Consider the following 27,823-nt stretch of genomic DNA (forward strand, 5'->3'; position numbering starts at 1 on the left):
GTGTGTCTGACCTGTGTCTGTCCGCTCAAGGTTCGAGATGGCCATCAGCCGGCAGGACGACACGGATCACGTGGTGCTTCCTGTTCACCTGCGGGAGAAATACAAGCAGTCGGGCTTCAACCACACCAGCACGCCGCTCTTCGGCCAGCCCTTCCTGCTCAGTGTGCCACGCTCCATCAGTGAGGACAAGCTCTACAACCTGCTGCTGCTGCGCCTCGGGTGTGTGTTCACACAATCACACACATTAGCGTTTGAGCAAATCCACTCAATGACTCACTCATAAAGACGGTCAGCGTTTGAGCAAATCGACTCAATGACTCACTCATTAAGACGCTCAGCGCTTGAACAAATCGACTCAATGACTCACTCATTAAAGGGTTAGTTCACCCAAAAATGAAAATTCTGTCATTAATTACTCACCCTTATGTCGTTCGAGACCCGTAAGACCTCCGTTCATATTCGGAACACAAATGAAGATATTTTTGTTGAAAGCTGATGCTGAGAAAGGCTTCAGATTGGCCTCCATTGGCATTCAGTACACTTATACTCCCAAGACGGATAAAAGGCACTCAGAACATCGTTACAAAGTCCATCTCACCACAGTGACTCTACAATAATCTTACAATGCGACGACAATAGTTTTTGTGCGCAAAAAAAATCAAAATAACACCTTTTTCCAACTTGTTACTGCCTTCCGTGTGTGCCTCCACGACGCATGCGCGAGAATATGACGCAGATCCGGCGTTCGGACACATGACCCAGAAGTGACTTGTTTACGAGCAGAGGAAGACGCGCGTGTCTCAGCTGTTGGATTCTACATTGATCGTGCTTTAGGTCTCGGCGTAGTGCTCAAAATGGGGATAAAGTGTGTATTTCATGGATTCTCGAACCCCGGCGCTACGTCATATTCTCGCGCATGCGTCGTGGAGGCACACACGGAAGGCAATAACAAGCTGGATAAAGGTGTTATTTTGATTTTGTTTTGCGCACAAAAACTATTGTCGTCGCATTGTAAGATTATTGTAGAGTCACTGTGGTGAGATGGACTTTGTAACGATGTTCTGAGTGCCTTTTATCCGTCTTGGGAGTATAAGTGTACTGAATGCCAATGGAGGCCTATATGAAGCCTTTCTCAGCCATCAGCTTTCAACAAAAATATCTTCATTTGTGTTCCGAATATGAACGGAGGTCTTACGGGTCTCGAACGACATAAGGGTGAGTAATTAATGACAGAATTTTCATTTTTGGGTGAACTAACCCTTTAAGACGCTCAGCGTTTGAACAAATCGACTCAATGACTCACTCATTAAGACGGTCAGCGTTTGAGCAAATCGACTCAATGACTCACTCATTAAGACGGTCAGCGTTTGAGCAAATCGACTCAATGACTCACTCATTAAGACGGTCAGCGTTTGAGCAAAGCGACTCAATGACTCACTCATTAAGACGGTCAGCGTTTGAACAAATCGACTCAGTGACTCACTCTTTAAGACGGTCAGCGTTTGAGCAAATCGACTCAATGACTCACTCATTAAGACGGTCAGCGTTTGAGCAAATCGACTCAATGACTCACTCATTAAGACGGTCAGCGCTTGAGCAAATCGACTCAATGACTCACTCATTCAGACGGTCAGCGTTTGAACAAATCGACTCAATAACTCACTCATTCAGACGGTCAGCGTTTGAGCAAATCAACTCAATGACTCACTCATTCAGACGGTCAGCGTTTGAGATCAGTTCAGTGTGAGACTATATATGTCCCTGGAAATCAATTTAAGGTGGTAAATATTGCCCCTTAATAATAAAAGAGTTAATTTCTGTTGCGGTTGTGAACTGACTCGCGCATAGAACATGAACAGGCCAGCACAAAAACACACTCCGCAAAACTTATCAACATAACTATCGAGAGAGGATTTTGTCGTCAATATTGCACACCCCTAATGTACAGTACCTTTAATTTCTTCAGGCCTTAAATTAGGCTCCAAAGCAAATGAATCCCAGTCTGATGTGCTGTTTGTGGTGTGTTGCAGGCGTTTCGTTGGTCCGGCCGCTGAGGACGAGGAGTCCGAGGAGCCGCCCTCCACCAACGGCAGCTCCACCAATGGTATAATGGAGGAGGGGTGGCCTAGTAAGCATGTTTGACCTCAGTAAGAGCGGTGTTAGGGCGATGGGGACGGCGTCCTGACTGAAGCCTCTGTCCCGCAGGTGAGATGGAGACGGATGAGTCCAGCCCGTCGGAGAACGACCACAGCCCGTCGGAGGACTCGCTGGAGAACGGCGTCCGGCCGCCCCAGGGCAAAGGCCAGAAGAAGAGGCTCTTCACATTCCAGTTCAACAACATGGGGAAGAGCGACTTCATCCGGGCGGGAGAGCCGCCGCAGATCCGCTTCGACGAGGACCACATGAGGCTCAGCGGTGGGCTGCTTCTCCTCAGTGTGTGTGTGTGTGCGGCTCTCCTCAGTGTGTGTGGGGTTCTCCTCAGTGTGTGTGTGTGTGCGGTTCTCCTCAGTGTGTGTGTGTGTGGTTCTCCTCAGTGTGTGTGTGTGTGCGGCTCTCCTCAGTGTGTGTGGGGTTCTTCTCAGTGTGTGTGCGGTTCTCCTCAGTGTGTGTGGGGTTCTCCTCAGTGTGTGTGGGGTTCTCCTCAGTGTGTGTGTGTGCGGTTCTCCTCAGTGTGTGTGTGTGGTTCTCCTCAGTGTGTGTGTGTGTGTGTGTGTGCGGCTCTCCTCAGTGTGTGTGGGGTTCTTCTCAGTGTGTGTGCGGTTCTCCTCAGTGTGTGTGTGTGCGGTTCTCCTCAGTGTGTGTGTGTGTGGTTCTCCTCAGTGTGTGTGTGTGTGCGGCTCTCCTCAGTGTGTGTGGGGTTCTCCTCAGTGTGTGTGCGGTTCTCCTCAGTGTGTGTGCGGTTCTCCTCAGTGTGTGTGTGTGTGTGGTTCTCCTCAGTGTGTGTGCGGTTCTCCTCAGTGTGTGTGTGGTTCTCCTCAGTGTGTGTGCGGTTCTCCTCAGTGTGTGTGGGGTTCTCCTCAGTGTGTGTGGGGTTCTCCTCAGTGTGTGTGCGGTTCTCCTCAGTGTGTGTGCGGTTCTCCTCAGTGTGTGTGGGGTTCTCCTCAGTGTGTGTGCGGTTCTCCTCAGTGTGTGTGCGGTTCTCCTCAGTGTGTGTGCGGTTCTCCTCAGTGTGTGTGTGTGTGGTTCTCCTCAGTGTGTGTGTGGTTCTCCTCAGTGTGTGTGTGTGGTTCTCCTCAGTGTGTGTGTGTGTGCGGTTCTCCTCAGTGTGTGTGCGGTTCTCCTCAGTGTGTGTGCGGTTCTCCTCAGTGTGTGTGTGGTTCTCCTCAGTGTGTGTGTGTGTGGTTCTCCTCAGTGTGTGTGGGGTTCTCCTCAGTGTGTGTGCGGTTCTCCTCAGTGTGTGTGCGGTTCTCCTCAGTGTGTGTGCGGTTCTCCTCAGTGTGTGTGCGGTTCTCCTCAGTGTGTGTGTGTGTGTGTGTGTGTGTGTGTGTGTGTGTGTGTGTGTGTGTGTGTGTGTGTGGTTCTCCTCAGTGTGTATGCGGTTCTCCTCAGTGTGTGTGCGGTTCTCCTCAGTGTGTGTGCGGTTCTCCTCAGTGTGTGTGTGTGTGTGTGTGTGTGTGTGTGTGTGGTTCTCCTCAGTATGTGTGCGGTTCTCCTCAGTGTGTGTGTGGTTCTCCTCAGTGTGTGTGTGGTTCTCCTCAGTGTGTGTGTGTGTGTGGTTCTCCTCAGTGTGTGTGCGGTTCTCCTCAGTGTGTGTGCGGTTCTCCTCAGTGTGTGTGCGGTTCTCCTCAGTGTGTGTGTGGTTCTCCTCAGTGTGTGTGCGGTTCTCCTCAGAGTGTGTGGGGTTCTCCTCAGTGTGTGTGCGGTTCTCCTCAGTGTGTGTGTGGTTCTCCTCAGTGTGTGTGGGTTCTCCTCAGTGTGTGTGCGGTTCTCCTCAGTGTGTGTGCGGTTCTCCTCAGTGTGTGTGCGGTTCTCCTCAGTGTGTGTGCGGTTCTCCTCAGTGTGTGTGTGTGTGTGTGGTTCTCCTCAGTGTGTGTGTTGTTCTCCTCAGTGTGTGTGTGTGTGTGGTTCTCCTCAGTGTGTGTGTGTGGTTCTCCTCAGTGTGTGTGCGGTTCTCCTCAGTGTGTGTGCGGTTCTCCTCAGTGTGTGTGCGGTTCTCCTCAGTGTGTGTGTGGTTCTCCTCAGTGTGTGTGCGGTTCTCCTCAGTGTGTGTTCGGTTCTCCTCAGTGTGTGTGTGGTTCTCCTCAGTGTGTGTGTGGTTCTCCTCAGTGTGTGTGCGGTTCTCCTCAGTGTGTGTGTGGTTCTCCTCAGTGTGTGTGTGGTTCTCCTCAGTGTGTGTGCGGTTCTCCTCAGTGTGTGTGCGGTTCTCCTCAGTGTGTGATGTGGTTCTCCTCAGTGTGTGTGCGGTTCTCCTCAGTGTGTGTGTGTGCGGTTCTCCTCAGTGTGTGTGTGTGCGGTTCTCCTCAGTGTGTGTGCGGTTCTCCTCAGTGTGTGTGCGGTTCTCCTCAGTGTGTGTGCGGTTCTCCTCAGTGTGTGTGCGGTTCTCCTCAGTGTGTGTGCGGTTCTCCTCAGTGTGTGTGTGTGTGTGGTTCTCCTCAGTGTGTGTGTGGTTCTCCTCAGTGTGTGTGTGTGTGTGGTTCTCCTCAGTGTGTGTGCGGTTCTCCTCAGTGTGTGTGTGGTTCTCCTCAGTGTGTGTGTGGTTCTCCTCAGTGTGTGTGTGTGTGGTTCTCCTCAGTGTGTGTGTGGTTCTCCTCAGTGTGTGTGCGGTTCTCCTCAGTGTGTGTGCGGTTCTCCTCAGTGTGTGTGTGGTTCTCCTCAGTGTGTGTGTGTGTGTGGTTCTCCTCAGTGTGTGTGTGGTTCTCCTCAGTGTGTGTGTGGTTCTCCTCAGTGTGTGTGCGGTTCTCCTCAGTGTGTGTGGTTCTCCTCAGTGTGTGTGGTTCTCTTCTGACCCCAGCTGACCTGTTGTCCTTGTTCTCTTGCAGATAGATGCTACCTCTCCTTGGACTGGGAGCCGGAAGCCAAGAGGAAGCACTTCATCGAGTCTGCGGCTGAGGTAAATCTCTCCTCTGCTTCCCGCCCCAGGTGGAGTGAGATGCTCACCTCGGCTGTTTCCTCCGCAGGACTTCGAGAAGCATGAGAGCATGGAGTACAAGCCTCAGAAGAAGAGCTTCTTCAAGCTGAAGGACTGCATCGAGCTCTTCACCACCAGAGAGAAGCTGGGCGCAGACGACCCGTGGTGAGGGCCGCTCCTCGTGTTGCCGTGGGAGACCTCCAGTCTCAGTCTCAGTGAGTGTGTGTGTGTGTGTGTGTGTGTGTGTGTGTGTGTGTGTGTGTGTTTCAGGTACTGTCCCGACTGCAAGCAGCACCAGCAGGCCACGAAGAAGCTGGACCTGTGGAGTCTGCCACCGGTGCTGGTGGTGCATCTGAAGCGCTTCTCCTACAGCCGCTACATGAGGGACAAGCTGGACTCGCTGGTGGACTTCCCTCTGCGGTACGTCCCGCGGTTACAGCGCGGGTGTGTGTGTGTGTGTGTGTGTGTGTGTGTGAACAGTGTTGCTCTGTTGCCCCTCAGTGATCTGGACATGTCGGAGTTCCTCATCAACCCCAACGCCGGGCCCTGCCGCTACGACCTCATCGCCGTGTCCAACCACTACGGGGGCATGGGGGGGGGGCACTGTGAGTATCACACACACACACACTCACACACACACACACACACTCACAGCAGACTCTGCTGAATGTAACGCCGCTGATTTCCTCACAGACACAGCCTATGCCCAGCACAAGGAGGATCAGCAGTGGTACAGCTTCGACGACAGCAGTGTGTCGCCCACCAGCGAGGACCAGATCGTGGTGAGAAGCTCAGGCCAATCAGGCCATGAGTTCCTGCAGAGCAACTGCTGCGTCCATGCAGTCAGAGACCGCTATTAAAACTAATATTGGGGGAAATTAATACGGCTAAAACAGAAATGATAAAATAAAAAAACTATTCAAAATACTAATACAAACTGAAATAAAGTACAACTGAAATAAATAGTAAAAATTTAAGTATTAAAAAAGTTAAATTGCAAAAAACCTAAAGTGCTACAACTTTAAAATTAAAACAAACCCCCCCCCAAAATTTTTTTTTAAATAAAAAACTATTCAAACTATTAATAAAACATAGTAAAAGTGAAACATAGTACTAAAACAAATACTGTTCAAACTATTAAAGTGCTAAAAATTTCAAATTAAAACAAAAATGCAAAAAAATTAAATAAAAAACAATTCAAACTATTAATAAAAAAATCTAATAAAACTGAAATAAAAATAGTAAAATTTAGACATTAAAAAACGACATAAAATTACAGAAATTATTAAATATATTTAAAAAACTATTCAAACTACTAAAGTGCTAAAACTTTCAAATTAAAACAGAAATGCAAAAAAATGAAATAAAAACAATTCAAGCTATTAATAAAAAATCTAATAAAACTGAAATAAAAATAGTAAAAATTAGACATTAAAAAAATTACAGAAATAATAAAATATATTTCAAAAATCAATTCAAACTACTAGTGCTAAAACTTTCAAATTAAAACAAAAATACAAAAAAGAATAAAAAAACAATTCAAGCTATTAATAAAAATTCAAATAAAAATTAAATAAAAATAGTAAAAATTAAATAAAATTACAGAAATTATAAAATATATAAAAAACAAGTCAAACTACTAAAGTGCTAAAACTTTCAAATTAAAACAAAAATGCAAAAAAATGAAATTAAAAACAATGCAAACTATTAATAAAAAATCAAATAAAATTAAAAAAAAATATAGTAAAAATTAGACATTAAAAAAATTACATACAATTACAGAAATTAAAAAATATATTTAAAAAAACTATTCAAACTACTAAAATGCTAAAACTTTCAAATTAAAACAAAAATGCAAAAAAATTAAATAAAAAACAATTCAAACTATTAATAAAAAATCTAATAAAACTGAAGTAAAAATTAGACATTAAAAAAATTACATAAAATTACAGAAATTAAAAAATATATTTAAAAAAACAATTCAAACTACTAAAGTGCTAAAACTTTCAAATTAAAACACAAATGCAAAAAAATGAAATAAAAAACAATTCAAGCTATTAATAAAAATCTAATAAAACTGAAATATAGTAAAAATTAGACATTAAAAAAATTACAGTCATTATAAAATATATTTAAAAAAACAAGTCAAACTATTAATAAAAAAATAACTGAGTCGTGACGTGAGGCAGAGTGAATGCTGGTGTGGACTCCGACGAATGACGCTTCTCCTCGTGTCTGTGTGTGTGTGTCCAGTCCAAAGCAGCGTACGTGCTCTTCTACCAGCGGCAGGACACGGTCAAGGGCACGGGCTACTTCGCCCTGGACCGCGAGGCTCCAGACGAGACGCCGCAGGACAACAGCGCCGCGGCTCAGAGCGAGGAGGACGAGGAGGATCTCAACCACAACGAGCAGGAGGAAGAGCTCCCCGCCGACCGCCACGTGTCCATGAACACCAACTGAGGAGGTGGAGCGCACATCCAAAGCCACACCCGCACCCGCACAGACGGGTGTGGCACGAATGTAGAGTCCCGGTGCGGCCGCTCGGGTTCTTTGGGTTGGCCTGAGTGAGAGATGTCCGCTTGTTTTACCTGTATATACTGACTGACTGATTTCTCGCACAATCACTCGTTTGATTCGCCCGTGTGTCGCCAATCGCATTCAGCCGCTGGTCTGGGGGAAGTCCAGTCTAGGCCTGCTCGTTTTCTTCACCTTAGCCTTAACCGCGCGCTCAGACTGTTGCCTTTCTTTGCCTCCTCGAGTCTCCATGTCCGTAACTCATAACACACACGCGCCCCATGTGGGTCGGATCGCCTGTCCTATGGTGAGGTGTGCCCCCTTCGGATGAATGTTCTCGGCTCGGCCGACTGCTTTATAAATACTGTACATAAGAGTTCACTCTGTGAGTGCACATTTGATAAGTCTATTTATTTATATGGAGATGTGTTGAATGTGGCTGAGCATCCATTGAGCGGTCGGTGGGGTTCTGTAAACCGAACGGACCTCCTGCATGACGAACGCTGCACTCGAGTTCACTCTGGTTTACATTTGAAATGTGCATGAGTATTTATATACAGACTTCAATAAATTTGGTTAAAGTCTGCAGTTGTGTTGGTTCTTTCTCGGTGGGCGTTTGCCCTAACCCTAGCCCTAACCCCGCCCATGTCATGGCTAAACACATTACGCCCCATTCCTCAGCATCTGGCTCACTCTTCACACAGCTCTCTATTACACAGATGCTTGGAAATCAAATATGAGTGGATGGAGAAGAGCATTGACATCAGACTCGTCCATCATTGGCTAGTTTATGATGGGGTCACTCAGAAACACAGCAGATATTGATGATGGGACGTACAATAGTGTTTTATGGGTCAAGAGGCATGATATACTAGTTTAGAGGGTATCAAAGGGAAAGACAGAGCGTGCTCGTTCTGATCCAATGAAACGACAGCAGAAGAAGAAGAGCAGGTGTGTGTGGTCTGAACACACACTTCAGAGCACTCTTTATAGGTGAGTACAGTAGTGTTCATTATTCATCAACGACCTTTCTTCACTGACAAAGACCAGATAGAAACCAGTTTAGGATGACACACACTATGAGGAAAATCTACTGTCATTTTCATCAGTGAATAAACACGAGAGGAAAATCTCCAACAAATGGAAAAGTCATCCGTCTGTTTATTATCATGTTAATTATTGTGCCTGAGAGGGCTGCCCGCCCGCCACATAAGCAAGTGAGATGGCCTCAACCACCCACTTTCTCATCCTCTGCTTTGAAGCCGGACCCCCCCTTGAGGGCGGCCCATAACAAACAACATAAACTGTTCAGATCTCTTCCACAGGGCAGCTTTGTGGACTTAGGCATCAAGTGCATGAACAGGGCAAAGAAGATTAAGCCGTTCCTGGTCTGATGTCACAAAAGACGGAGGACAAAAAGCCTGAAGTACAATAGGTCTCACAGGATTAGTGGGAACTTAAGGAACATAACCCGGCCTAGGATGTAGGAAGGCCTTGGCCATACCGGGAACAAATTCCAAGCATGAGAGTGCCACAGAGAGGGCTTGTCAATCCCCAATTCTCTTCAACAAAGAAATAGCAAGAAGAAATATTGTTTTAAGAGTGAGATACTTCTCGGAAACTTCCTCAAGTGGCTCAAAGGGAGCCTCAGAAAGGCCTTGAAGGACAATAGCCAAGTCCCAAGCCGGCATCCTGCGAACTGCAGGTCTTAGCCTCAAAGTTCCACAGAGGAAACGAGTAACTAGAGGGTGTCGCCCCAAGGGCAGCCTCGCAATATACATTGCCCTGACTGAGAGCAGTTTCCCCTGGGCCCACAGGAGGATAAGCGAGCCAACTTGTACAATATAGGATTTATGGTTTATATAGGAGACCACTGATGTGCTGTCTGTGCATACAAGCACATGATAGCCCCTTAGATACGGCAGGAAGTGCTTCAGAGCCTGAAACACTGCCAGCATTTCTAGGCAATTTATGTGCCACGAATGATGACATTCCTGCCACAATCCCTGGGCCGAGCGAGCACTCATGGTCGCCCCCCAACCCGTAAGGGAGGCATCCGTGGTCAGAGATACCCGCTGACACGGTGCCCCCAGTAACGGGCCTTGGGCCAGGAACCAAGGATCCTTCCACATGACCAAGGTGCGGAGACACCGCCGCATTGCCTTGATCACACAAAAGGGGTTTCCCATCTGGGAAAATCCCTTGGTCTTGAGCCACCACTGCAAAGGTCTCATGTACAGCAGGCCCGGAGGAATCACGTTGGACGCTGCTGCCATCAGACCTAGCAGTCTCTGATACTGCTTCACAGTGAATGACTGGTCTAACTTCACCCCTTTCACAGCTGAGAGGAACGACGCTATGATAGGCTCTGATAGACGGGCCTGCGTAGAGACCGAATACCACATCACGCCTAGGTAGGTTATTCTCTGAATTGGAGACAGGATGCTCTTCTTGGAGTTGAGCCTCAGCCCTAACTTCCTCATAGGCGCGAGAACAACATCTCGATGTTGAGCTGCGAGACAAGCTGACTGTGCTAGGATCAGCCAGTCGTCAGTATAATTGAGAATGCGAATTCTCAATTATACGCAGCGTCTACGCACTTCGTGAACATGCAGGGTGAAAGGGCTAGACCAAAGGGAAGCACCCGATACTGGAACGCTTCTCCCCTGAAAGCGAACCTGCTTGCGGAAGGATGGAGACATGAAAATATGCATCTTTGAGATCTATCGTGACAAACCAGTTCTCAGACCTGATCTGAGACTAGATCTGTTTGTGTGAGCATCCTGAACTTGAGTTTTGCTAGCACACGGTTCAGGACGCGAAGATCTAAGAAAGGGCGCAGCCCTCCATCCTTCTTTGGCACTATGAAGTACCAGCTGTAAAAGCCTGACTCCCTGTCGGGCGGGGGAACCCTTTCTATAGCCCCCTTCTGCAGATGAGTCTGTACTTTTTGAGTCATAACCAGAGCCTGCTCGGGGCCCACCACTGTGGGCAGAACCCCAATGAAACTAGGTGGACGACATCTGAACTGAATGGCATACCCAATTCTTATGAACCGCAGGACCCACTGAGATATATTTGGCAGATTCTCCCACTCTAACACAAAATAAGAGGCTGGCCTCTGATGTACTCTGCACCGCGAGCGCAGCGCCCTGAAACGACGGACTGGCAGGGGACAACTGGCTCAACAGCGCCACCTTCCTCCTCGGAGGGGTGAGCCGTCCTCTGACAACTCGCAAGGGCCCTCCATGCCCCGGCACTCGGGCGGGATTGGTGGATTGACCCTGTGAGTGCACCGAAGGCAGATGGGTACCGTGTGCTGAGGTAAGCACCGTCTGCCCCCAGAGGGGACCACCCTCACACCCCTGGGCCCACAGGCGTCAGGGCTTCTTCGACGCAGCCTTCCTCGAGATAATGACTGTCCTCAGATCAGTCTTACCCTTGGAAGGCTGTGCCTGAGAGCGCCGCCCACCGCCCCACCCTTTCTGCGGGGGTGTGCGATTGGCAACGCTCTGCTTTTGCCTGGGGTTTACGGGGAAGGAACATCTTTAACGCCGCTGATTGCTATTTTGCCTCCTGGAACCTGTCGGTAACCGCCGTGACAGCGTCACCTAAAAGCCTCTCAGGAGACATCGGCGCGTCAAGCAGAAAGCTTATCCTTCTCCTTTATTTCGGTCAGATTTAGCCAGAGATGTCTTTCCGTGGCCACCAGGGCTGCCATAGAATGGCCAATACATCTGGCCGTCTCCTTGGTGGCACGGAGGGCTGAATCTGCTGTGGATCAGAGCTCATTGACCATATCAGCCCCGATCTCATGACTTTCCCCCAGGTCCCTCAGCAGATCAGCCTGGTATGTCTGCACTATTGCCATAGTGTGCATGCATGCGGCGGCCTGATCTGCTGCCGAGTATGCTTTACCCACTAATGCTGATGTTGCTCTTAGAGGCTTAGTGGGTAATGACAGAGCTTTAATGACCGATGCCGATTCGAGAGAGAGATGGATCGCAAGTGTCTCTTCCACCCTCGGCATCAAACCATAACCATGTCTTTTCAGCCCCCGATGTTACTATACACAGATGTGTGGGGACTGAACACACGTGAAGACATGGGCCGCTTCCACAATCTCGATGGCCAGTCAATATTTAGTTTAGCCACAGCCCTGCTCAGAACCTCCACGAGCTCCTCACTAGTGGGGGTTTGAAGTGGCGAGTCTTCAACCCCCGCGTCGATACTTCAGACATCCACCTCCTCGGAGGAAGACAGCTGCAGCACCGAGGTCGCCCCCCGGGCGGGAGAAACCGCGGAGCAGGCTCCCGAAACCAGAGAACCGGCCGCGGATCTGACGGGTGAAGGCTGAGATAGTCAGATTCATCTGCAAACCCCACGGCATGAGCTGCCGCTGTGCCTCGGACTTTTTATTGTATTGAGTATTTTCAATAAAACCAACATCTAAACAAAACTCTGTTAATTCTCAATAAGAGCTTCTATAGATGTCTTTCAGGGTTGGAGCCAAACTCTGCAGGACAGCGACTCACTAGGACCGAACTTGCCTGCCAATGGTTTAATTGTACCCTAAGGACCAATTGTGTACCTTTAAAAGTACAGTTATAAGTTTTTTTTCCCCAAGGAACAAAATTGTACCTCCACTGTACCTTTTTTTCTGAGAGTGTGAGTTTGTTTAAAGGAATAGTTCACCCAAAAAGGTCAATTCTATCATCATTTACCCTCAAGTTGTTCCAAACCTGTATGAGTTTCTTTCTTCTGTTGAACACAAAAGATGATTTTTTAATGAATGTTGGTAACCAGACGGTTGATGAACCCCAATGACTACCATAGTATTTGTTTTCTACTATGGAAGTCAATGGCTACTGTCAATAGTTTGATTACCAACATTCTACAAAATAAAAACTTTTGTGTTCAACAGAAACTCATACAGGTTTGGAGGGTAAATTATAGAATTTACATATCCCTTTAAAAGAGTAGAAGAGTTTAGGGAAAAACGGATTCATCTGGTGACAAACTGACACGTTTGTGTCAACCTTATATCATCCCAATATATTGGATAAGTTCTATCCATAATGTGTACTTAATACATACACTTTGAAAGAAAAGGGTTTCAAAAAGAGTTATAGATGGAGCCACATATTTTTATATAGAGATATACAGGCATCTAGCGGCCACACATTGGTATTACAAGTAGTTTACCTTTACTTATTTCCAACAGACTATGGTCGTTCACACATCATGCAGTTTTTAAACAAAAAACATATTGCCTTTATGTCTGCTCTGACCCGTGCAAAATGATTTCAAAAGCCCACACTTTATTCATAAATTGACAGCCTGTCTATAATAATGAAAGCACCTCTCTAGTAACATTTCACATTGTTTTCTAGAAATCTGTTTTGATTTTCTTTTGCTGTCCATCATGTCCACAACTCCTTGGTAGAAGACATGCTGTACCTCAAAGGGTCCTTCCAGAGTACATAAATGGAAAAGAACATGTGTCTTGACCCCTAGTAAGGCCGAATCATGTTTGTGGTGCTGTACATCATTACTGACAGGATATTTTGTGTTATATAGCTGAGACTACTTTACATTTTAAAATGATGTTTATAGGTTGGACTGACATATGTAATGTTTTAAGGAGGAAGAGGAGCAATGGAGGCAATTTCATATGTAGCTTGGGGATAAAGATACTCAAACCTTCATTACTCTGGAAGGAGAGTAATTCCTCATGCTTTAAGTCATTCACCAACACATGTAAAATGATTTAAGGCATGAGGAATTACTCTGTTTGTTTGTGCCTAGAGGTTTTCCCTCAACTCACTGGCAACGTATGAGACCGTTTATAATCACATTTACTTGACTTAAGCTTGTCTCTTTTGTTTTTTGGTGCTTTTTTTGTAAATTGAAACAATTACAACCAATAAATCAATTCTAAAACAACATGCTTGCAACTTATTATTGAATGGAAATATTGTCAGTGCACTGAACTTGCGTGTTATTTATTTATTTACATGTAGTAATAATAATAATATTAATAACAATGACAACAATACAATAACATAACAAACAAAAACATTTTTATTTATGTAAAACATACTAAGACAACAATAGGTCAGTGTTATATCATCACATCACTGGGTTAGCTTCTGGCTGATTTTAACACCCTTTTTTAAATGGGTATTTCATTGAACTATGTTTACTAACTGTATAGTTTTATAATATTGATGTACTCTAAAATCTGCCAAATACTTACTGCACGATTTCATACATTTATTTACCTTTTTCTAGCTGGCTAGATATATATTCCTTGTTTCTGGAATTTACAGGAATTAACTGGCAAAAACACACATGCTGTCCATCAGTCCTCCTCACTAGGCTAATAGTTAATGGACAGAGCTTACTGTAATCACGTCAACTTCGAACATTGGGGTATTTTTTTGGTGATAACTGGCCAAACCTCAGAGCGATGAAAGTGTAACGCTTCTTATCATTCGTCATTGGTCACGGCTTCTGCTCATTGCAAGGTACGCGACGATCAACACGACTGATTGCTTAGTTAGCAAAGTAAATATATAAACCACCCCCATATCAGAACGCCATAGAAGCAAAGTAAATAAAATCCTTTGTCAGCTCCGTCACCAACACGCCGCCATCGCGAACTTTGAGCCCAGCTCCGATAAATGATGTCTCATATCTTACGTCTGACGCCCTGAATACTATGGGATTAAAAACATGGATTAGGTCGATTTATTGCGTTCCCGTGGTTTTTACATTCAAAAAAATCATAATGAATCAGTAATAGGCTATTTTCTGCCCTGGTTTTGAGGCTCTCTCCTGCATGCTTGGTTTTTATGGGCGTGCCGCACTGGAGACTCGGAAGTAAACGCCCATGGCTAGGATTGGATAAGATTTGCGTATTTAATGAGCTCCTGCTCCCCCTGTCAGTGACAGCATGTGGCAAACGGCAACCGGAATGAATCGCCCAGCCCACAGCCAGGGCTCGCAAAATGTCTTTATCAAACAAACTCAATGATTAATCTCTCATCCACCCGTGATTGATTCAAATGTTTGTTTGTTTTTTCATTAACATTACTTGGCCCGTATGATCGATAAACATAACTGTGATCCGTACACACACACACGCTTCTTTTTTTTTTAACACACGCTTTTGATCTTTTGTATCACCTGCTGGTTTGGAAATGTCACAGTCGAACAAAAGAGTTCACTTAGGAAAGTAAACTAACTGGCATCAGGCTTAGAACATATACAGGTGCTGGTCATATAATTAGAAAATAATCAAAAAGTTGATTTATTTCACTAATTCCATTCAAAAAGTTAAAATATTTATTTCTTTTAATTTTGATGATAATTACTGACAACTAAGGAAAATCCCAAATTCAGTATCTCAGAAAATTAGAATATTGTGAAAAGGTTCAATATCGAAGACACCTGGTGCCACACTCTAATCAGCTGATGAACTCAAAACACCTGCAAAGGCCTTTAAATGGTCTCTCAGTCTAGTTCTGTAGGCTACACAATCATGGGGAAGACTGCTGACTTGACAGTTGTCCAAAAGACGACCATTGACACCTTGCACAAGGAGGGAAAGACACAAAAGGTAATTGCAAAAGAGGCTGGCTGTTCACAGAGCTCTGTCCAAGCACATTAATAGAGAGGCGAAGGGAAGGAAAAGATGTGGCAGAAAAAAGTGTACAAGCAATAGGGATAACCGCACCCTGGAGAGGATTGTGAAACAAAACCCATTAAAAAATGTGGGGGAGATTCACAAAGAGTGGACTGGAGCTGGAGTCAGTGCTTCAAGAACCACTACGCACAGACGTATGCAAGACATGGGTTTCAGCTGTCGCATCCCTTGTGTCAAGCCACTCTTGAACAGCAGACAGCGTCAGAAGCGTCTCGCCTGTGCTAAAGACAAAAATGCTTAAATGGAAGATAGTATTGTAGTGTCTACTGAGCGGGTCATGAAGTGTGTTTTGTGTGTGTGGAGGGGTGGGGTGGGGTAGTTTTTACTGTGTTTGTTTTTTGTGTATACACATGTTGAAACAAATTGCAACAAACATTTTCCCAAGGGGACAATTAAGTCAACAACAACAACATTTTATTTGAGTATATTAACTTTCAAGAACACTTTTTTTCCCCCCACAAAACTTTAATTGGTTAAAAAAACAAGACATTTTACAAAACCTAAAACTACATGAAAACACAAAAACATACAAAACAATATTAACCCAGATCTACCCCGTCAGTTAGCTTGTTAAAGCTGAGGGTTGTGCTGGCAAGACACACAAATCTTTTTTTTTGTTGTGTACTTCCTGCATGAAAAACTCCATGTCAAATAGAAGGGCACATGATATTGAGTGCACCAGTGACCAAAAAACTCAAAATATCAGCCTTTGCACATGTTTGGGTCCTTCAGGGGCTTCTTTTTGACACAATATGATGTCACATGACATCCCAAAATGCATTATGGTCCACAGCCTAGTCTTTCTGTCAATAAGCTCAGTATTATCACTATATTTGTAGGTATCATTTACATTATTTACATTTTTGTCGTATTTTGTATTCAGATTTTAACCCCGGAATGACATTTTGGAACTTTTGAGCTCAATAGTTGAATTATTTATAATGAATACTAGGATTGATTATTAGAGTAATGGAGTATTCTAGCGATGATTCTATCGATTAATCAAGTAATCGGATCAGATGTACTTGTTCTTTATCCTCACTAAGCTAATAGTTAATGCACAGAGCTTACTGTAATCATGTCAACTTCGAACATTGATTGGGTATTTTTTGGGTGATAACTGGCAAAACTTCAGACGTCGAGAGGCTGCTCACTGCAGAGTAAATGGGTGGAGCTTATGCCTGGCTCCTCCTTGTTTGAGCGCTCCAGTGGGGAGGAGCTACACTTTCAGTGGTGGGAAGCCACTCATTTAGCCACCTAGTGGCTATTAACATTAATGAAGCTCTTCGTCAGATCAAAATTTTAATTACATTTTCTGTATTATTGTTGATGCGCAGAGATTAGGTCAAAGTAACCATACGATTTGCATAGAACTGGAGATGCTGGCATAACCATTGGCTTATATTGCCTAATCTTTAACATGTTTCGTATTGTTTCTGTTACTAGACTATCTGTGCACTTCTGCTTTCTTCTCTCAACCCCCCACCCCCCGTTACGGCCATGTAGGCTATTTGTGAATCTCAATCATATACAGTCAATGCCAAAAGTGTTGGCACCCCTGGTAAATATGATCAAAGATGGCTGTAAAAATAATTCTGCATTGTTTATTCTTTTGATCTATCATTCAAAAATGTTTTGCTAAAACCGAACCTTTCATTGAAGTAAAATAATTGAATGTGGGGGGGAGCTCACATTACGAAATAAATGTTTTTTTTTCCAAAGCACGTTGGCCACACTATTTTTGTTTATTAGTAAAATATCTCTGAAGTATATTCCCATTAATATTTACATGTTTTAGCACACCAGGGTGACTAGGAACAGGAAATTGTCTAGCTATGACCTCTTGTTTCACAGGAGTTTAAATATGAGGGAGCATAAAGGCCAAATTCCCGTAATCATTCATCACAATGAGTAAAACCACAGAATATAGTTCTGATGTGCAGCAAAAGATTGTTGTGCTTCACAAAACAGAAAGTGGCTGTAAGAAAACAGCTAAAGCATTGAAAATCACATTTCCACCATCAGGGCAATAATTAAGAAGTTATAATCAACTAAAGATGTTCTGAATCTGCCTGGAGGAAGACATGGGTCTATATTGTCCTTATGCGGTGAGGAGGAGAGTTTCCGTGGCCAAAGACTCTCCAAGGGCCACAGATGGAGAATTGCAGAGATTAGCTAAGTCTTGGGGTCAGAAAGCCTATTAAAAAAAAATCACCACATGTTGTTTGGGAGAGATTCCAGAAAAATCCTCCTCGCTCATCCAAAAAACAAATTTCCATCTTTGATCATATTTACAAGGGGTGCCAACACTTTTGGCCATGACTGTATAATTAATGTAATCAAGTATGCTCAATTTCTCATAGTATGCTCTTTGCTTTTAAACGTGGGAACTGAGTTTCCCGTGCAGGTGTGATTAAATTTGTTTTTAATAAAATCATCACCTTTTTATTACAGACACGCACACACTGATCTCACTGTCTATATGAGGATTTATTACACACACACACACACACGTTCAGCTGTAGTATTAATGTAATGAAGAGACTCTATAACACTCACTGTCACTGATTTATCATGAGCTCAAAGCATTATGGGTAGAATCTCTCATCAGTCTCTCCTGATTCATCAACACAGTTTCACTGATCCAGAATAATAAACCCCAAACCCAGGATAGAGTGTGTGAGTGAATGTGGTCTGGACTGTGTGGATGGGGCTCTATAGCTGTGTCCCAATTCGGGGGCTGCATCCTTCAAAGGCCGCATTTGAAGGCCGATTGCGTCACCGCAGCGCGACGAAGGCTGTCTCAATTCGAAGGAGCCTTCAAATGCAGCCTGCCGTCCCTGTTGCCAAGTCCCCGTTTTTTCAGCCGAATTAGACCACTTTTAAGTTGTTGCCGCGGGTGAAAAATTATTTCCGCGGGTTTGTTTCTACCCCATAAGTACGATTTCGCCGCTCCAACACCCCCAAACGTACAACTGCAGTGGAGAATTCGGCCGCTCGATGGAGAAAATCGCATTGGGAGTTTTGGACTACTTTTGTTGCAGAGACCTGGCAACCCTACCCACCGTCTTTCTCCCCGGCCGCGAAGGATAGAACCAACCAGAACAAGTGGATCCTGTGCAGTGTATTCCTCTGCCCATCCCGCGGCCGAGGAACACTTATACATGTAAGTAGCCTGTTGTGTTTTAATTTACTAAAATAACCAACGAAACGTTTTAAAAGCCGGTGGTCTTTATTTCTGTGTTACCACGGCACAGCTTTATTCGTTAGGTGATCTGATGTAATATTTCGTTTTGTTATGGATCAAGTTACTTTTAGCAGCTTTATTAAAATGAGGCAGCAAATTAGTATTTATTTACCAGGCCGGAAAAATCGAGAATATAGAATTTGAGTATCTATAAATATGATTTCTGGAGTATTTTGTATGTTTGTAGGCTACTGATGCATCATATTTTTAATTTTTCTTAAGATTGCACCCCTGCCTTGCAGGTAAAAAAAGTAAACTTATTACAACTTAAAAAATAAATAAAAAGTATGCAAGTTAATAGACACATCTTTTCTGAAATGTATTGTGCTGTTGTGTTTGTTGTTGACAGACATGTTTGTTTTCTCTGCCTTAGGATTGAAAGTGTCCTGGGACAGGTGAGGGAGTGGGAAACTTGGCCATGGTTTGTCTTCATGAATGAGGTGTTGGGACAACCCCACTGTCCTCATTGCCTCCATCATCCCTGAGGACACACCAGGGCCAAGTTCAGCAGTGGATGACCAAGAGGAGACGAGACCGAGAGGATGAGCTGATGGAGAGACTGAGGGAGGACAGGAAGTTTCAGCGAGAGACAGAGGAGAGCAGGGAGAGAATGGACTGATTGTTTTCTCTTCTTGAGAGATTGTTGAGAACTAAAATTTTGGTTTTGTAAATTAAAATGTGTAAATGAAATATTACCGTTCTACACATTATTTTTGTTATGCAAGTTATAATTTGTTAATAAAATAAATAATTCTGTACATTTATTTTTGTCATGTCAATTAATTTGTAAATGAAAAAATAAATTGTTCTATACATTTTTATTTACAGTACTTTTTACAACTATTTACATAAGTTATGTTTAAGATTAGAAAAACTAAATACATTTTAAAATTAACTGTACATAACAGATGGAAGAAAATGTTTTTCTGTAGTCTTTTATTGAGCTGGGCTTTATTGACCCTGGTGAAGCCTCTGTCAGCGGGACATCATCTGGATCAGTGCATTTTCCACTGTCTACCAACAGGTTTGCAGTGCTGACTTATTCGACGGCTGCCATGTCGCTAAGATGTTTTCAGAAAGAGGGAAGAATAAATTAAATTAACTCACATCCTCAAAGCAAACAACAAAATATTTTAACATGCATAACTGTTCTATGAGCTGAACTCTGCAGGACAGCGGCCCTCCAAGACCAACGGTGCCTATCCCTGATCTATAAGACATATTTCTAGTGTATTTTATTTTTAGATTCTTTTTTAAACGATAACTTATATCAAAATGTAATATCCATGTGTTAAAAGTCAGTTTTTCATAAAACCACAATATTTGCCTCTGAGATGAAGTTGAATAAAAATCTGAGGTACTTCACAATTATACTCAAATACAGAGTAAATGTATTTCGTTACATTATTTGTAATATTTAGCAACTGTTGACAGCTGACGTTGAAGAGAACTGAAATGAACATTTATACTGGACTTTAAAGTTATATTCAACTGCCTAAAAACAAAACAGCTAAAGATGTTTACCTCGGCCCATTTATGTGCATAATAAAGAGTATAAACTATATAAAATCATATGTTGGTAACATATTAGTCAACGTTTTATTTTTATCAGTAGATACATTAGATTACTGGAGTAAATTGAAACCCAATACTTGCATTTAAAAGTGTAATCTGGCAATTTCTCTTAAAAAATCTGACGTCGCGGCGCGCAATGAATTCTGGGTTAGGCAAGGCTGCGAAGCATCCATCCAACTATCCTTCATTTCATGGGAAAAGAAGGACGCATTTGCAGGCCATATTTTGAAGGAGCCTTCGAAGGACCTACGAATTGGGACGGCCTTCGTCGCGCTGCGGTGACGCAATCCGCTATACCTTCCACTGTAAACGAGTCTCGGTGCGTCCTTTGAAGGCTGCGTCGGGCGCGCACTTCAAAGGACACGGCCTTCAAAGGACGCAGCCCTTGAATTGGGACACAGCTATTGTGTCAGAGACGCTGTAGAAGGACAGAGTTCCTGCACTGGGATCCACATACACTCCTACTCTATTATCTCTACTGCTGATGGGCTTTACAGGGAGATCAGTCTGTATGTTATTGTGCCAGAATGTGTAACTGGAGGAAGAGCAGCGCAAACTCCAGGACTGATCATTATATCCAAACGCACTCTCATAACCCTTTAACTTCCTGCTGATGCTCTTATATGACACTGATATCCACACATAATCTCCACTCCACTCAATCTCCCAGTAAGAGCGTCCACACACACTCTTTCTACACAACACCTGAGCACTAAACTGAAATCTGTCAGGATGATCAGGATACGGCTGAGGCGCTGGATAAGTGGCAGTAATCTCTCTGTTGTCTTCAGACAGACGGAGCCACCCATTCACTGTGTTCAGGTCCAGAGTAGAAAACAGATCAGAATCAGGGATTATCTCGTCGGGAACAGATGGGTTTAGGTGTCTTGCTCTTGGACACCTCAACACTTGGTCAGGTGGAACCGGGGATTGAACCACCAACCTTCCGGTTTGTAGACAATCTACATGAACCACTGCCGCCTGCTTTTAAACAAAGAAAGCTTTGGTGTGTCCTAGCACAGGTTTTTACGTTTAATGTTCACAGATGCAAACAGAATAAACTTAGCCTACTTTACACTCATCGGTGGAATCCGTTGCTCTCAGAAATGAACAGTTTTTTAATGAGGAGAACTATTCCAAGATTATTCAACGGGTCTCAAAGCGATGTAGCTGAAGTAGGCTATTGCAGAACTTGATGTTTATTTGAGTTGATGTGTGGGCGTTGATGAGTGGATCGTCAGTATTTGAATCTGAAAGAGCGCATGCTCCATGGGTGTGGCTGCATTAACGGATAATGAAGTGGCTTGCGTGCGACTGATATCCCTCTGTTTTCAACAGATTACATAAACACAGAATATTTGTTTTCAATTTGGTTTACAATATTTAAAACCTGACATTTCAACGTTGTTTTAGACATATGTCTCATGTTTGTGTGATACGTTTTCACTAAACTAGAGTTCCTTTTTAACAGAGAGGCTGCAGATCACGCATCATGTTTGTTTTCTTTAATTTGCAAAAAGCAAAACATTTTGTTTTTATTGTGACTGTACGCAAAAAAAATAGAAACTTAATTCATCTTCATCTTATATCATGTCAGAAACATGTTAAGTCATGCTAGCAACATGTTAAATCATGCCAGCAACATGTTAAATAATGCAGACAACATGTTAAATCATGCCAGCAACATGTTAAAAATTACAACATGTTAAATAATGACAACATGTTAAATCATGCCAGCAACATGTTAAATCATATCAGCAACATGTTAAATAATGCCAGCAACATGTTAAATCATGCCAGCAACATGTTAAATAATGACAACATATTAAATCATGCCAGCAACATATTAAATCATGCCAGCAGCATGTTAAATCATGTCAGCAACATGTTAAATAATGCTAGCAACATGTTAAATCATGCCAGCAACATGTAAAAAATTACAACATGTTAAATAATGACAACATGTTAAATCATGTCAGCAACATGTTAAATAATGCCAGCAACATGTTAAAGCATGCCAGCAACATGTTAAATAATGACAACATATTAAATCATGCCAGCAACATGTTAAATCATGCCAGCAGCATGTTAAATAATGCCAGCAACATGTTAAATCATGCCAACAACATGTTAACAGCAAAAAAAGCAAGCCAATCATGCCGACGCGACCGTCGACTCGAGGGGGTTAAATCATGCCAGCAACATGTTATATCATGTCAGAAACATGTTAAGTCATGCTAGCAAAATGTTAAATCATGCCAGCAACATGTTAAATCATGCCAGCAACATGTTAAATCATGCCAGCAACATGTTAAATCAATCCAGCAACATGTTAAATCATGTCAGCAACATGTTAAATCATGCCAACAACATGTTAAATAATGCCAGCAACATGTTAAGTAATGCCAGCAACATGTTAAATAATGCCAGTAACATGTTAAATAATGACAACATGATAAATCATGCCAGCAACATGTTAAATCATGCCAACAACATGTTAACAGCAAAAAAGCACGCCAATCATGCCGACGCGACCGTCGACTCGAGGGGGTTAAATCATGCCAGCAACATGTTATATCATGTCAGAAACATGTTAAATCAATCCAGCAACATTTTAAATCATGTCAGCAACATGTTAAATCATGCCAACAACATGTTAAATAATGCCAGCAACATGTTAAGTAATGCCAGCAACATGTTAAATAATGCCAGTAACATGTTAAATAATGACAACATGTTAAATCATGCCAGCAACATGTTAAATCATGCCAACAACATGTTAACAGCAAAAAAGCACGCCAATCATGCCGACGCGACCGTCGACTCGAGGGGGTTAAATCATGCCAGCAACATGTTATATCATGTCAGAAACATGTTAAGTCATGCTAGCAAAATGTTAAATCATGCCAGCAACATGTTATATCATGTCAGAAACATGTTAAATCAATCCAGCAACATTTTAAATCATGTCAGCAACATGTTAAATCATGCCAACAACATGTTAAATAATGCCAGCAACATGTTAAGTAATGCCAGCAACATGTTAAATAATGCCAGTAACATGTTAAATAATGACAACATGTTAAATCATGCCAGCAACATGTTAAATCATGCCAACAACATGTTAACAGCAAAAAAGCACGCCAATCATGCCGACGCGACCGTCGACTCGAGGGGGTTAAATCATGCCAGCAACATGTTATATCATGTCAGAAACATGTTAAGTCATGCTAGCAAAATGTTAAATCATGCCAGCAACATGTTATATCATGTCAGAAACATGTTAAATCAATCCAGCAACATTTTAAATCATGTCAGCAACATGTTAAATCATGCCAACAACATGTTAAATAATGCCAGCAACATGTTAAGTAATGCCAGCAACATGTTAAATAATGCCAGTAACATGTTAAATAATGACAACATGTTAAGTAATGCCAGCAACATGTTAAATCATGCCAACAACATGTTAAATCATGCCAGCAACATGTTAAGTAATGCCAGAAACATTTTAAATCATGCTAGCAACATGTTAAATCATGACAGCAAACATGTGAAATAATGCAAACAACATGTTAAATCATGCCAGCAACATGTTAAATCATGCCAGCAACATGTTAAATAATGCCAGAAACATTTTAAATCATGTTAGCAACATGTTAAATCATACCAGCAACATGTTAAATAATGCCAGCAACATGTTAAATCATGTCAGCAACATGTTAAATCATGCCAGCAACATGTTATATCATTTACATTTACATTTATTCATTTGGCAGACGCTTTTATCCAAAGCGACTTACATTGAATTCAAGGTACACATTTTGTCAGTTCTTGCTTTCCCTGGGAATCGAACCCATGACCTTGGCGTTGCTAGCGCCACGCTCTACTGTTTGAGCTACAATAATGCCAGAAACATTTTAAATCATGCTAGCAACATGTTAAATCATGCCAGAAACATGTTAAATAATGCCAGCAACATGTTAAATCATGTTGCATATCATGTCAGAAACATGTTAAATCAATCCAGCAACATGTTAAATCATGTCAGCAACATGTTAAATCATGCCAACAACATGTTAAATAATGCCAGCAACATGTTAAGTAATGCCAGCAACATGTTAAATAATGCCAGTAACATGTTAAATAATGAAAACATGTTAAGTAATGCCAGCAACATGTTAAATAATGCCAGTAACATGTTAAATAATGAAAACATGTTAAGTAATGCCAGCAACATGTTAAATCATGCCAGCAACATGTTAAATCATGCCAGCAACATGTTAAATAATGCCAGAAACATTTTAAATCATGCTAGCAACATGTTAAATAATGCCAGCAACATGTTAAATAATGCCAGCAACATGTTAAATCATGTCAGCAACATGTTAAATCATGCCAGCAACATGTTAAATAATGCCAGCAACATGTTAAATCATGTCAGCAACATGTTAAATCATGCCAGCAACATGGCAAATCATACCAGTAACATGTTAAATAATGACAACATGTTAAATCATGCCAGCAACATGTTAAATCATGCCAGCAACATGTTAAATAATGACAACATGTTAAATCATGCCAGCAACATGTTAAATCATGCCAGAAACATGTTAAATAATGACAACATGTTAAATCATGCCAGCAACATGTTAAATAATGCCAGCAACATGTTAAATCATGCCAGCAACATGTTAACAGCAAAAAAAGCAAGCCAATCATGCCGACGCGACCGCTGACTCGAGGGGGTTAAATCTTGCCAGCAACATGTTAAATAATGACAACATGTTAAATAATGCCAGCAACATGTTAAATCATACCAGTAACATGTTAAATAATGACAACATGTTAAATCATGCCAGCAACATGTTAAATAATGCCAGCAACATGTTAAATCATGCCAGCAACATGTTAAATAATGACAACATGTTAAATCATGCCAGCAACATGTTAAATCATGCCAGCAGCATGTTAAATAATGCCAGCAACATGTTAAATAATGACAACATATTAAATCATGCCAGCAACATGTTAAATCATGCCAGCAGCATGTTAAATAATGACAACATATTAAATCATGCCAGCAACATGTTAAATCATGCCAGCAGCATGTTAAATAATGCCAGCAACATGTTAAATAATGACAACATATTAAATAATGCCAGCAACATGTTAAATCATGCCAACAACATGTTAACAGCAAAAAAAGCAAGCCAATCATGCCGACGCGACCGCTGACTCGAGGGGGTTAAATCTTGCCAGCAACATGTTAAATAATGACAACATGTTAAATAATGCCAGCAACATGTTAAATCATACCAGTAACATGTTAAATAATGACAACATGTTAAATCATGCCAGCAACATGTTAAATAATGCCAGCAACATGTTAAATCATGCCAGCAACATGTTAAATAATGACAACATGTTAAATCATGCCAGCAACATGTTAAATCATGCCAGCAGCATGTTAAATAATGCCAGCAACATGTTAAATAATGACAACATATTAAATCATGCCAGCAACATGTTAAATCATGCCAGCAGCATGTTAAATAATGCCAGCAACATGTTAAATCATGCCAACAACATGTTAACAGCAAAAAAAGCAAGCCAATCATGCCGACGCGACCGCTGACTCGAGGGGGTTAAATCTTGCCAGCAACATGTTAAATAATGACAACATGTTAAATAATGCCAGCAACATGTTAAATCATACCAGTAACATGTTAAATAATGACAACATGTTAAATCATGCCAGCAACATGTTAAATAATGCCAGCAACATGTTAAATCATGCCAGCAACATGTTAAATAATGACAACATGTTAAATCATGCCAGCAACATGTTAAATCATGCCAGCAGCATGTTAAATAATGCCAGCAACATGTTAAATAATGACAACATATTAAATCATGCCAGCAACATGTTAAATCATGCCAGCAGCATGTTAAATAATGCCAGCAACATGTTAAATCATGCCAACAACATGTTAACAGCAAAAAAAGCAAGCCAATCATGCCGACGCGGCTGCTGACTCGAGGGGTTAAATAATGCCAGCAACATGTTAAATCATGCCAACAACATGTTAACAGCAAAAAAAAGCAAGCCAATCATGCCGACGCGACCGCTGACTCGAGGGGGTTAAATCTTGCTAGCAACATGTTAAATCATGCCAGCAACATGTTAAATAATGCCAGCAACGTGTTAAATCATGTCAGCAACATGTTAAATCATGCCAGCAACATGGCAAATCATACCAGTAACATGTTAAATAATGACAACATGTTAAATCATGTCAGCAACATGTTAAATCATGCCAGCAACATGTTAAATAATGACAACATATTATATCATGCCAGCAACATGTTAAATCATGCCAGCAACATGTTAAATCATGCCAGCAGCCTGTTAAATAATGCCAGCAACATGTTAAATCATGCCAACAACATGTTAACAGCAAAAAAAAAGCAAGCCAATCATGCCGACGCGACCGCTGACTCGAGGGGGTTAAATAATGCCAGCAACATGTTAAATCATGCCAACAACATGTTAACAGCAAAAAAAAAGCAAGCCAATCATGCCGACGCGACCGCTGACTCGAGGGGGTTAAATCTTGCTAGCAACATGTTAAATCATGCCAGCAACATGTTAAATTATGTCAGCAACATGTTAAATCATGCCAGCAACATGGAAAATCATACCAGTAACATGTTAAATAATGACAACATGTTAAATCATGTCAGCAACATGTTAAATCATGCCAGCAACATGTTAAATAATGCCAGAAACATTTTAAATCTGTCACAGACACGTCAGGTTCCAACCTCCACCAATCACAACGCACGCCATCTCCTGAATACTGATCACCATCACCTGCACCTCATCACAGCACTCATCACCAGCACTATAATACACACACTCACACAGCACTCCATGTCCGGTCTCGTTTGCATATACTCTGTGCTATGCTTACCTCAAGGACTTCTCTTCGCATACTTACCTGTCTCCAGCGTGTCTCCTTCCCTTTGTGTTCCTCGTCTGCTGTGTGGGTGTGTTCCAGTCAGCTCCTCAGTTCTCCAGCGATCTCCAAGCTCCAACGTTCATCTATCTGCAAAAGAAAGAACAGTAACTATCTCTATCATATCCATTCAACGTCTATCTACAACCAGTTTACTCACCTGTGTCATAACATCTGCTCTACTGTGGTCAAATAAACTACCATTACCTGTTACGTCTGTGTCTGCCTCCTGTGTACTGTAACAGAAGACCGGACCACAACAGAAGACCCAGTATGAGCCAGCCGGATCCCTTTCAAGAACTGGTTGATGCGCTTCGGCGCACATTTCCTCCACCACCCAGTCCAGTTACTGTCCCTTCACCTGCACCAGCGAACACCAGCAACTCTGTCAACAGTCCTCCTTCACTACCTCCGTATGCAAGTCCCATGGCCAAACCGGCGCCCTACTCAGGATCGGCGGAGGATTGCAGCGGATTCCTACTGCAATGCACACTGGTCCTGGAGATGCAGCCGCACCTGTACCCGAGCGACACATCTAAAATTGCATTCATCATCTCTCAGCTCAGCGGCTAGGCATTGATGTGGGCCGATTCCATCTGGTCACAACAAGACCACAAGACCACTACGTCTCCGACCATCTACAGGATCAGTTCCATAACCGGCAGACCCCTCAGTCGCAAGCGCGT

General features: G+C 42.7%; 1 protein-coding gene across 23 annotated transcripts in view; it reads left to right on the forward strand.

The window, feature by feature from the left end:
• The window catches only part of usp15 (ubiquitin specific peptidase 15), a 43,793-nt gene extending 35,624 nt beyond the window's left edge, over positions 1-8,169 (forward strand). For 13 of the 23 annotated variants that reach the window (XM_079818112.1, XM_079818111.1, XM_079818128.1 and 10 more), the window contains 9 exons: positions 31-219; positions 2,031-2,128; positions 2,206-2,415; positions 4,980-5,050; positions 5,118-5,233; positions 5,339-5,488; positions 5,570-5,673; positions 5,762-5,850; positions 7,322-8,169. In XM_079818112.1, coding sequence (XP_079674238.1) covers positions 31-219; positions 2,031-2,128; positions 2,206-2,415; positions 4,980-5,050; positions 5,118-5,233; positions 5,339-5,488; positions 5,570-5,673; positions 5,762-5,850; positions 7,322-7,528 — 1,234 coding nt within the window. In that variant the 3' untranslated portion in view covers positions 7,529-8,169. The remainder of the gene's footprint in view (positions 1-30; positions 220-2,030; positions 2,129-2,205; positions 2,416-4,979; positions 5,051-5,117; positions 5,234-5,338; positions 5,489-5,569; positions 5,674-5,761; positions 5,851-7,321) is intronic. The other 10 variants (XM_079818122.1, XM_079818129.1, XM_079818132.1 and 7 more) reach the window with 1 other exon arrangement.
• Positions 8,170-27,823: the final 19,654 nt, after the last annotated feature.

This window comes from Gobio gobio, assembly GCF_949357685.1.
Source record: "Gobio gobio genome assembly, chromosome: 5".
NCBI classification, from domain to species: domain Eukaryota; kingdom Metazoa; phylum Chordata; class Actinopteri; order Cypriniformes; family Gobionidae; genus Gobio; species Gobio gobio.